The sequence below is a fragment of the Coptis chinensis genome, chromosome 5 (genome assembly GCF_015680905.1).
Source record: "Coptis chinensis isolate HL-2020 chromosome 5, ASM1568090v1, whole genome shotgun sequence".
NCBI classification, from domain to species: Eukaryota; Viridiplantae; Streptophyta; class Magnoliopsida; order Ranunculales; family Ranunculaceae; genus Coptis; species Coptis chinensis.
The window spans coordinates 97323027-97335261 of NC_141460.1; the positions used below are offsets into that span (position 1 = coordinate 97323027).

The 12235-nt window shown below is 38.5% G+C and overlaps 2 protein-coding genes across 2 annotated transcripts; one reads left to right on the top strand and one right to left on the bottom strand.

Annotated features, from left to right (window-relative positions):
* Positions 1 to 5071: 5071 nt before the first annotated feature.
* LOC147500666 (protein ECERIFERUM 26-like) lies at positions 5072 to 7596 on the top strand. Its single transcript, XM_086562283.1, has 2 exons — positions 5072 to 5582; positions 6492 to 7596. The coding sequence occupies exons 1-2, from the start codon at positions 5352 to 5354 to the stop codon at positions 7344 to 7346; spliced, it is 1086 nt and encodes a 361-aa protein (XP_086418409.1). The 5' UTR covers positions 5072 to 5351; the 3' UTR covers positions 7347 to 7596.
* A 110-nt stretch (positions 7597 to 7706) lies between these two features.
* LOC147500667 (FK506-binding protein 2-like) lies at positions 7707 to 9809 on the bottom strand. The gene is made up of 6 exons (XM_086562284.1): positions 9682 to 9809; positions 9555 to 9604; positions 9412 to 9474; positions 9240 to 9330; positions 8429 to 8533; positions 7707 to 8020 (listed from the first exon to the last, which is right to left on the bottom strand). Exons 1-6 carry the CDS (start codon positions 9746 to 9748, stop codon positions 7893 to 7895), a joined length of 504 nt encoding a protein of 167 aa, XP_086418410.1. The 5' UTR covers positions 9749 to 9809; the 3' UTR covers positions 7707 to 7892.
* Between the last annotated feature and the right edge of the window lie 2426 nt (positions 9810 to 12235).

Sequence of the window (12235 nt, forward strand, 5' to 3'; positions counted from 1 at the left end):
GGAACAAAGGGATCTATTGTTACAAGCGTCCTCCCGTTTCGGTCGAAGAGCGGCGGGGGCGACATACCAACGCCCTAGTCACGCGGACATGTTCCAAGACATGTTTGGCGACACTATGGAGGTCTATATTGACTGACGGGGTGGTCAAAAGCAAAAAGGCGGTGATCACCTCACCCACCCTCGAACAAGCGTTCTCCAATTCTACGCCCGTGCGGGCATGAAGAATTTGAACGGGAAAAATGCCTCTTTGGGAAATCCTCAAACAAGTTTTAGGGTATCAAGTGTCGCGTGGGATCGAGGCCAATCGACCCAGATCCGGCGTTCTTGGATATGCCCGATCCACGCACAAAAAGCGAATCTGAAGTTATCGGGGAATGGTCGGCGGCTCAACGGTTCATATCAAGGGCCCGGGATAAGTGTAGACCGTTCCTACAGCTCCTCAAAAAGGCGAGCCGTTCTCATGGAAGCGATCAATGTCATCATGCATTCGCTACTCTCAAAAGTATCTCACCACGCCTCCCGTCTTAGCCAAAGCCCGATTACATGGAGAGACAGGGGCTTTATCGGCCGTATCCGATTCGCCATCGGCTCGAGTTCTCTTTAAAGAGGAGAACAATTCAGAGAAGCCGATCTACTTCACGAGTAAGACACTCACGCCCGTAAAAGAATTACTCCTTCTGGAACGAAGTATTTTCGCTTTTTGTTGTATTCCGCCGCGGAAATTCAGACCGTACTTTCAGGCACATCCAATCAAAGTTCTCACCGACCTTCCATTGAAGAAAGTCCTTCATAAAGAAAACAAGACTACTCGAATGGCAGTTTGGGCCGAAGAACTCGGAGAACACCACATAGAGTTCGTCCCCCGCACTTCTCAGAAAGGTCAGGTCGTCGCTGATTTCCTCGCAGATTTCCCAGTCGAGGACCCCAACTGGGAACAAGAAACTGAGCTCCCAAACACGCAAATGCGAGTCAAATCCCCCTGGTCTCTCTTTGTGGATGGTTCGAGTAACCTCGGTGGAAGCGGCATCGGAGTCGTCTTAGTTTCCCCCGACGGAAATATGATTGAAAAGTCAGTTCGCATTGACTTTGCCACTTCCAACAATGAAGCGGAGTACGAAGCACTAATTAGGGGACTAAGGATGGCAACTGCGAAATTTCCGGTGTCGAAGAGCTCCAAGTCTTTAGTGACTTCAGAACCAGTCGATTAGCGGTTGCAAAGAATACACTACCCACGAAGGTAATCTTTCCAAGTATCTTGGTCGTTCATCGATTATTGCCTTCCTTTAGCGGTACATATACATCATTTCTTGCGTGAGGAGAGCGCCCGCCAGAATAGTTTAGCTTATTTGGCTACCCGGACGGCTGCGTTCCCGACAAGTTCTCATTGAGGTAGTCGATCGACCGCATACCAAAGTCGACCACACCTTGATGATAAGCGACCTATTTCCCTCTCCATGATCGGTTAGGCCAAACATGGATCGGCCCATCATCGATTATATCCGGCCGCGGAGGCGGCTCACGAGGGCGTACAAGGAGCGGCAGTCTCTCTTATCAAGCTTCGGCGTTATTGTTTAGTCCAAAACAAGTTATTAGGGAAATCCGGTACGGTGGCACTTTTCGATGCATTACCGGAAGCGGTCAATTAATTTTGCGAGAAATCCACGAAGGAGAATGTGGAAATCATGCGCGGCGCTCGTTAGCTCGCAAGGCCATCTCCAAAGGATATTTACGGCCGGATCACGGTCGATGCTAAAGCATCGTCTCAAATGTCTCAAATGCCAAGCGTTACCTGATATCATCGACCTCTTAGCCCTTGGCCCGGTCGGCATAGCGAGCCGTAGCCATTTCACATGTGGGGCATGGACATTATGGGACCATTCATCCCACGAAAATCTTGGCTTCCGGCTTTGTCTAAACGCCCCCGACTACTTCACCGAGTGGGTGAGGCCATTCCCCTACCGTCAAAGGTCCCCATGTCTTGACTTCATGCGGACTCACATTATCTGAACAGCCGCATTATTATAAACAACCACTGCACTTCTGTCATTATGGAAAATAAATTCAAATACATGTATTACTTGTTATAAGACAAAACCTAATAAGGAAAGGTCTTAAAGATGATGGTGAACTTACTAAGGGTCTAAGGCTAGTCTAATGGTCCGCATCCTCATAAAAGTGGAGTGGAAAATGGCTGATTTCAATCTTTAAATATAGAGAGTGATTTTGAAGAATGATTCTATGATGAATTGGAGTCAAATGGGAAAATACAAATAATGAACAAAATTAAAAAAAACATGTCATTTGGCACCATTTGAAGTGGAGTCATTTATTTGTGTGCCTTTCAAATCACAAGATTTAAAACTAGTTGAAGTGGCGTGATTGAATTTACAAAACCAACTCTTTACCCTTATAACATTGTTTTTTTTTTTTTTTTTTGGAAAATATGGATAGAGTTGATAACCATTGGACTAAGCCCTAAGAGTATTTTTAGGTGAGATACAATCCTAGCATCAAACACTAAATTTAGTAATTTGGTATTTTTTCGTCTTAGGAGAGGCAATGTTGATGAAAATATTAAAAACACCAAACCAAACACGAATCGAAAATTTGGTTCCATTTTGGTGTTGTATCGAAATCTCCTCTGCGGTTTTAACATCGCATGGGCTTAGGCTAAATAGTGGGTTTGAATCACGCGGTTTTTGCGAGAAAACCCGCGATAGATTGGGGAAAAAAAAAATTAAAGAAGAAAGTTGATATCTGACATATATCATGGCGGTTTTATAAAACCGCGTGGGCTTCCGATGGTCTTGGTTTTGAAAAGCCACGGCTATATGGCGCGGTTTATCCAAAATCGCGTCATTTGATGTCGAATATTTGATGTTTCTCCATAAATTGGTTGGTGTTTTTTTGGTTTTGTGTTTGATTTGGTTAAAAAATTTGGTGTTTTTTTGGATTCTCTTCTTAAAATGCTTTAAATACACAAGAACATGTTTCTGGGGCCAAAACAATAATTCATTTCATCTAGTAAAACATTTTCCTGTTGAGCAAGGTATAAGAAAGAGTTGAAATTTTGATTAAATAAGTAGGACCATAATTTATTTAAATTCCATTAAATTTAATTAGGTATGCTATGTCAATTATTTGGCTACACCGGTCGGGGTTCTATTATTTTTTTCTATGAGTAGGTTCTATAAATAATTTGATATGGGTGATCAGTCTATTCAAATTAAAGCCAATGAGCTAGTATTCCAATCGCAGACCAATTGGTTTTGATGACATCCCGCAATTGAGTCTGATCAGCAGACCGGCGGCCCTAGCCTTTGGTTCCAGGTTCAAACCAGTGTTATGTTGCGACTTGAAAGCTACCAACAGGCGCAATTCAAAACGAGGAATGCACATTTTACATTAGTTATCAACTTATCATGTAAGTAAGTTAGAGATCAGAATGTTGCATCATCTTTTGGCTTGATGAAATAGAAATTAAATGTGTCCTACTAAAAAAAGAAAGTGGAGGAGTGTGACCACTGACTAGCACTGGCTATTCGTTATTTTTGCTTTAATGGAGTAGCAAGAGACGAAGCCATAAATCTGAGTTTGGGGTGGCAACTCTTGTAGGGCGGAGCAGTAGTTCAAACCATATTACAAAATATCAGGATATAGATATTTATCGATATTTAATTTCTCAATATGTATCGTAGATATATTTTTCTCTTTAGAGATATTTGACTTTGTTTAATATGCAAATATCGAATAAATATTATAGATATTGTGGATATTCTTGATATATCACGATATATTATTTATATTTATTTAAAATATAATAGTAAATATTAAATAAAATTGTTACATACACAAAATATCGCCAAATATCTCCAAATATCACAAATATTGTTAAAATATCATTGATATTTGCAGTCGTATATATCTCTGAACATATTGTGATATTTATATATCTTTTTTTGAAATCTAGATAGATATTGACAAATATCACGATATTTTGTACTATGGTTCAAACTTACAAAAAAAATTTGGGGTGAGAGAGCTTTGTAAATTCAAACATTTTTTTACAACATTTTAACTAATTATACCATATAATAATTGTTTTTCCAAAATTTTGGGAACTCTTGCCACCCTCTAATCCATGACTAGGAGTAGTCACCATTAAAGGGATTCCTTCCGTTAGGGGGCACTTTAATTAAACTCTACGCCCATCTACAGGCCAAATCCAATGAAAAGTAGTGTGAACTAGTGAAATAACTTCCGTGTTTTGCCGTTGGGGGAAGGACTCGTCAATTCCAGCTAAAGCTATTAAATACTGCCATTTATATTTCCAGCTAACTCGTCCTCTACCCCAGCCATACGCCCATACGCCCATACCCATTACCCATACCCATATCTAGCTTTTGTTAATTGGATTCATCAATGCATCACGGCTAGGATTGTCAATGGATCGGTTTGGGTTGGGTTTTGAAAAATCCAAATCGGAACTGATAAGAAAGTTAGGAACCCGAAACCATACCGAACTGATAAAAAAATTGAAAATCTAAAACCGAACCGAACCAAACTGATAAGAAATATTACAAACCAAATCTGAATCGACCCAAACCGAAAACTATAAAATCAATTAAATCTTAAATTAAATCAATTAATTTCAATAACATAATTGATAAACATATACAAAATTAATCATAAATATTACTAAAATGTCATCTTATCGGTTCAGGTTCATATCGGTTCGGTGGAGGATAAACCCAAAACCAAACCAATATCTTATCGGTTCGGTTCAATTTCAAATCAGTAGAAAATAAATCAAATTATCTCAACCCAAACCGTTTTTTATTAGTTTGGTTCGGATCGGTTATCCGATTATTGAAACCCATTGACAGCCCTAATCACAGCATCATCCTATGGGCGAAACACAAGCAGACCCAAATCCAGATTAATATGGATATACACTTAGAGTTTCCTATATGGCACTATCCAACCATTTTATTACTTTATTATCAAATCCTTGTCAACGGCTCTCTCCACTTTCCCCCCTAATAAATTGATCCAAGTGCACTGAAATATTAGCCTATAAAACTCACCACTGCAGTCACTCCACTCCATTATTTTTTTCCTCTTCCTTCAGCTCACTTCATCACCAGTCACCACCATGGTTTCTCCAGATGTTGAAAACCTCCTTTATGACGTTAAATTGTCGTCGGTTGGACCAGCTACCGTAACTGGACCTGATGTGGTTCACGAGCCTTCTAACATGGATTTGGTCATGAAACTACATTACCTTAGAGGAGTTTACTTTTTAGCAAAGCAGCAGTCAAGGGCTCACCATATACAAAATTAAGGAGTCCATGTTTTATTGGCTAGACCTTTATTATATGCCTTGTGGAAGGTTAAGAAGGTCCGAGTCAGGTCGACCCTTTATTAAATGCAACGATTGTGGTGCGAGATTTATTGAAGCTAAATGTGACATGAGTATGAATGAATTTCTAGAGTTGAACGATTGCTCACTTCAGAATCGTCTTGTTTACAATCAAGTTATTGGTCCTGAATTAACACTTTCTCCTTTGGTCATGATTCAGGTATGTTTTGCTAGCTTTGTTTTAATTTGCACCACACAGACACACAAATTATCAGTTAATGGTACAAATTATAGTAATGATCATCATATAGAGGAGGAAAAACCATTGAAGTGAAGACAACCATTTACTTATGCATTACGTTTGTATTTTAATCACTGAGAAATAAGAGCCATTATTTTAATCTATTTGAATTTAGAAGTAAATCCAGTTTGTCACCAACCAGTCAACCACACACACTAGCATTTATAATTTGCTGTATGAGCCTATGAACACTGGAAGTAAGTAGATTCATTTCTCCATTTAAACCTAGTGGATGGTGTTGGTGAGTTAGTGACAGACTGAAACCGATTGCATGTGTCCGCGATATGGTACAGGCTAGAGGTCAAATCATGCACTGAATGTGTTTCCTGACACCAAAATTTAAATTTTGGATCCAACTTTACTGTATGTCTGTATGCATGAGATTATGATTTCTCCTCGATGCTTAAATCTAAGTTGTGTTTTTATGGAAAAAAACATACAGAGCGTAGTAATATACTAAGGACCATGTTTGTCGTTATCAAGTGTCAAGACATAATCACGACAGAGATCTGATCAATTATGCCATGTACGTCAGTACGTGCCGTAAGCCTGTAGTGACTAGAGTACTAGACTCATTCCATCTCCTTTGTTACAACCAAGTCACAAAGTCCACAAGTTGTCTTCCAGTTCAGGCTCGTGGAGTGAGAAAGACGCAGGGAATGAGTGAATATCTATGCTTGTATAAGCTCTGAATTTGTCAGGCCTCGTTTTGAGATAGAGCAAATGATTGCATATGACATTATGAGTGACAGCCCCAAATGAAAATCATTAAACTAATCAACGAAAATTTTGTTATTTTTTTTGTTATTTTTTCATGATTTTGTCCAGATAACTGGGTTCAAATGCGGGGGGATGTCGGTTGGGCTAAGATGGGCTCACATCCTTGGAGATGCATTTTCAGCAACTGAATTCATGAATGCGTGGGGTCAAGTGTTGGCTACTGAGAACCAACTACCTAAATCTCTGGACCAAAAAAAATCTCAACTCCAAACCCAAGTTCAGATATCGGCCAATGAAAACCTGTCAACCTTTCCACTTTCAGTGAAACAGGTTGACCCGGTTGGAGACCATTGGCTAACTCCCAATAATTGCAAAATGGGAACACTGTCCTTCCAAATAACGGCCACCCAATTGACTGAACTGCAGTCAAAGTTATCTGGCCAAAGTCAAAATGGCAAGCTCTCTCATTTTGTTTCAATTTCAGCTGTGCTTTGGAAATGTTTGGCTAAAATCAGAGGAGAATCCGAACCAAGTATTGTGACCATTTGTAGAAGCAAAACAAAAGGGCGTTTGGGGAACAACCCCATATTGAGTGTCATAAAGGTAGATTACTCCATTGCGAATTTGGGAGCAATGGAACTGGCAGCACTGATCATGGATCAAAAGGTGGATGAAAGCAGCCAAATTGAACAAGTGGCTGAAAAGAATCAAGGCCTAGCGGATTCTATAGTATACGGAGCGAACCTGACTTTTGTTGATCTAGAAGAGGCCAATCTTTACGGGTTGGAGTTGAAAGGGATGAAGCCGGTTTTCGCAAATTATATAGCTCATGGAGTTGGAGATGAAGGGGTCCTTTTAGTTCTTCCAAGTCGTAATGGAGGTAGGACTGTGACCATAACTGTGCCAGAAAGTCAGGTCTCTCAGCTGAAAGCCTTGATGAAGAAAGAATGGAACATTTGTTGACAGACACCATTCAAAATGATACCCCATATACAGTACTCCTATCGATCTTAGATCGATATACTGTATGCTCAATAATGCAGTCGTCTTGTTGTGGATTTTTTTACTTTTTCTTTCCTTGGATTGTATCTATCAATTGGTTCTAAAGTTGTTGTGGATAATACAGAAGAAAAAATAAACACCCAAAGAACTGTAAAGTTGCCTCCTCATACAGATGGATTCATGATTTGTAATAAAGATATTGGTTTGCTCATGCGTTGGAAGATGCCATAGTCAATATTCACTTTTTTTTTCCTGCGAACATTAGTAATTCATTCACTTTTCACTCTAGTTAATCTTAATCTAAATTCTATTCTTGAAAGATAAGTTCAAAACTAATCCACTAAATTCATTTTACTTATTTCCCTTTCCTCTTGTACTTATTTCTTTCAAAAGGATGGAGATACGTTCGGAATGAAAACTGTTACAGAGAGTATACCCACGTTCACGACTGAGTGGACATACCAAACTAGAATAACAAGTGATGACCCAAAACGGCACATAAAAGAGCTACCAAAATAAACCAAAATAAGATTCTAACTTTTCTGAACTATAGCTCACTGGAACTTTCTTCTCCTCCACCTGATGGTTTCCGTTCACAGCAACAAGCTCAGTATCAAAAATAAGTGTGGCTCCACCTGTCATGGAACAACAAACACATAAGAACTCAAACAAGACGAAGTCTAAACTTATCTAGAAGCAAGCACCTGCGAATAAGGGTATTGTTTTTGTGTGCGTGCATTTTAGTCATTTGTTTATTTCAATGTCACTAAATGGGGTGTTTAAGAAACCATGATGCACAAAAGCTTTCATGGTGGTCTTAAGGTTAATGGAATTAAAAATACGTTCCCAGTTCCAATTTTACGGTATGGTACTAGGATACCACGAGACATACCACCAGTAATTCCCAAAAAACAGAAAAACTAGAAACTCATATAATGTGCCACTTTCACTACAAACCAATCAAACGTCTGCACCTCCTTTTAAAAGTAGAATCATAACAAGACCATGAAATAAAACCTGGAAAAACATAATCTGGGTCATACCTGGGATGGTTGGTGGAGATCCTTGTTCCCCATAACCAAGCTTTGCAGGTATTTTCAACTTTCGCTTCTCCCCAACACACATGCCCAAGATACCTTGATCCCATCCTGAAAAGAAGGCAAAGAAGGCAAACTTGTCGCATCAAACAATTTTCAAAGAGAATTTATAACGAGCATGAACTTATAAAGCTGCCTAATTAAAAATGTTGAGTTAGATGACACAAACCAGAGTTCTACTTAGACCCTTGTTGAGGAAAAAGAGATATCCTAAGGATATATAGTAATTTACAACTTTGAAAGTAATAAAAATAAGACAGAAGCTACATATAAAAATATTCGCATTGCCATATCCCAAATTTCTACATTAGGATTTTGCATTATGGCATCTTCATCTTTTCTTCCCTATAGTCCATGCCAGTAGTTTAAATCTTGACAAAGCTAGTAGGTCTTCTAAGGCTCTCATCAAAATCTCCAAAGCAGCAATCGTACTAAAGATATTTGATATATCATATGACAATGATACGTTATCGTTATAGCTTCAGAAAGTCAAGTTTATTACAATTTTCAACTTACAATTAGCAATGCTTTCAGAAATCCTCAACACCATTTTCCCTACTGTATACTACAAATCAGGGGTACCGTGACCACGTAAAAATGCTTATGTTCCTTCTATCCTCACGTTCACTGTAATATTCACCAACTCTAGTAATTGTGTAAATCTGCGCACTCCCAATCTTATCATCAGTGTATACGCGTGTAAACTAAAAGGGAACACAAACAATGAACTAGCTCTGAAATTGGTGATTTTACGCACCTTTAATTACTTGACCGCTACCAAGTTCAAATTCAATAGGATCACCCCTTTCAAAACTGGAATCAAATACAGTCCCATCTGTAAGTTTTCCCTGCATTATGAATCAAAATTATTATAACTCAACACATATAACATTAATAACTTAATCAAAATGAATTGCCTAATCGCTTACCCGATAGTGTACTTTGATTTTATCACCTTTATGAGCCTGAATCTCACAAGTGTCTGGCTTATACTGCCCATTACAAAACAGGTGTCAGCTAAACAAAATAAAATAATAATAACAAATAAATTTCCAGTAATGAGAAATTAGACCTTGACACCAATCTGCAGATCTGTTACATCCCCGGATTTCTTCGCCCAAACTGCACAAAAAAAAAAAAAAAAAAAAGATAATTTATTTGATCTACATACTAGATTTGTTTTCTGTTTATCTTATTACCTGACGTGGAGAGAATGAAGAAAACTACTAGCACTGAAGAAACCATGAAAAATTTGCACAGCTTCATATCGTCAACTATGCCGAATTAAGGTGGCTGTTTTTTTTAAGATTTATATTTGAAGGAATCTACCTATTCATAGATACTGTTACGAAATATCGTATTGGAATAGAAATATGTCGGTACATTATTCGCGAAAATATATATATGTCGGCATTACCGATATATTGATATGTGATTACTGATGAGTTATCCCAACCTTTGGGAGCTCGAGGTTTAAAAGTTTACCTAGTACTAAATATATTTACGACCAGCGATGGTTTGATGTTTGTCAGTAACCTCAACTCTCAGTGGCAGACCAAGTTTCCAGACTACAAGTAGGTCGTGCATACGAGCTAAGGTCAGGTCGTCCAAATGACCTAGGAAATGTAACCGCAGCAAGCTAATCAACAACATCATTAATGAGAGATCATTACTTCGTAACGACAGGAGTAAAAACAATCATTAAGACAACGCAAAAAGGGGATCTACGCCTATAAAAGGAGGCGTCTTCTCCATTCTCAAGGGAGGCCAATTCTCCATCTTCTCGATCATCTATTTCCATCTCCCATCCGATCCAACCAATCAAAAGTTTGAACTTCGATCCGACTTGATTCGAAGTTCACTAAAGAACTTCGTCATGAAACGCAGCTCAACATAACCGAGTTCAATCGAACAAATACTATTTCTATAATGTCCTTGCCTTCCATATATCGACTTTAGATTTGGTTTTGTGGGGATCTTTTGTTATGATCCGAAGCTCACAAAGCCCTTAGGAGAGGTGTTTCCAAGTCCTTTGGTGAGTAAACAAAGATCTTCAATATTAATATCATATGGTCGTTAATTGTTGAAGCAAACATTCCAAAGGCTTAATTAGCAGTAAACTTTGCTTAGGTGTGATTTCTATTAGGATATGTTAGGGTCTGGCCCATATGTATATATAGCTAAGGATACTCACTTTTGTGAGACCAACTTTTGTAATCTTTTTTGTACTATTTGTAAAGGTCTTTTTGTACTATTTGTAACGGTCCTTATTGGGCGAACCTTACGTGTGTAAGAAATTTTGAGAGAATGATGTTGTGACTGAGTTCGAAGGATCGAACTGCCTACGTATCCAGTTCTCTGACAAACTGGAATAAAGTCAAATGTAGTTCATTGTTTGAATTCTATGATTGAATAATCGATGGCGAACGAAGAAGATGGAGAGTGGAGAAGAAGTATTGAATTCTCCTCCCCTGTTTTGGTCACCTTCTTGTGCTTTATAGCTCTTTTTAGTACTCCATTAATATCAATTAAATGAGATCCACTTTTGGTGCTCCATTCATTGATGATATTTAGTGCTCATGTGTAACCGAAGGTGACTTGTCTCTTAGGTTGCTTGGTTGACCAATGGCCGAGTGTAGCGTAGAGATCTTATCAGTTATGGCTTTGGTCACTTTCGTTTTAGCGTCTTTGGAGATGGTGACTCTAGTTCGTTTAGCACGAGCTAATTGTCTTTGGTGATGGACACGTGCCTGATATTCATTGGACATGAATATTAGGTACTCACACTATTCAATAAGATAATATGGTATCAAAGCGTGATCCAAGTGGTCAAAATGTTTCTCGTCCATATTTTTGCTGATTCTTAATGGGTCGAGTTGATCTTCTGAGTAGTGATATGTGAGACTTTGGCAGCATAAATGATGTTTATTTGGTGGAGTATTATGATATGTTTTCATTGGCTTTGCTTTTGAGTTGAATAAATCTCGGTCCTTTTGAGTGTCTTGTGTCTTGTGTCTTATTTTATTTCTTTTTTTTGTGGGAATGTCTGATTCACTCAAAATCTTTGGAAGCAATGCACAATTTGTTCAAATGGAGTGATAATTAAAATAAAGATTTCACCGTTATCTTCATTGGCAATGGATCTGGTTCGATTGTGACGTCTTTATTCTCAGGTTTGATTATGTTAAGTTACTTTTTTGTTTGTAGTGGATTGATGATTTTAGTAACTGTTGGCTGGATTTGAATGGGAATTTGATTAGTGTTCTTGGTGCTTCCTTGAGTATTTCTTTACGTGTTTATGTTATGGCAGACAATAATGATTATTTACGTGGTATTGGTCAAATTCTGGATGGCACAAACTATCCAGTTTGGGCCAAGATGATGAAGTTTTTCTTGTTAAGTAGATAAGTGTGGGACATTATCACTGGCACATTTCTTGAACCCCTAGATGACAAGCAACCTGATTATGTCAAAAATAAGGTTAAGTGGGAGAGGAACAATGCTCGGATCATTACGTGGATTAACAACTCTGTTCACAAGACCATTCAAATAGAGTTGTCTAAGTTTGACACTGCTAAGAAATGTTGGGATCATTTGCAAAACGATTTTTCGATGAAGTCAAGCTATGCTAAAGAGTTTAAACTAGAGATTGACATTAGGGCGACACGTCAAGAAAACCGAAGTATTCAGCAGTTCTCTCACGAGATGACAACAATTTGGGATCAACTCGACATGATAGACTCTCCTGAATTG

Coding starts and splice junctions, on each gene's coding strand:
- LOC147500667 (XM_086562284.1), bottom strand. CDS start 9,748: ATGAAGCTGTGCAAATTTTTCATGGTTTCTTCAGTGCTAGTAGTTTTC. Junction 9,605..9,681: donor CTTCATTCTCTCCACGTCAG/GTAATAAGATAA, acceptor TTTTTTGTGCAG/TTTGGGCGAAGAAATCCGGG. Junction 9,475..9,554: donor ATCTGCAGATTGGTGTCAAG/GTCTAATTTCTC, acceptor TGTAATGGGCAG/TATAAGCCAGACACTTGTGA.
- LOC147500666 (XM_086562283.1), top strand. CDS start 5,352: ATGTTTTATTGGCTAGACCTTTATTATATGCCTTGTGGAAGGTTAAGA. Junction 5,583..6,491: donor CTCCTTTGGTCATGATTCAG/GTATGTTTTGCT, acceptor GATTTTGTCCAG/ATAACTGGGTTCAAATGCGG.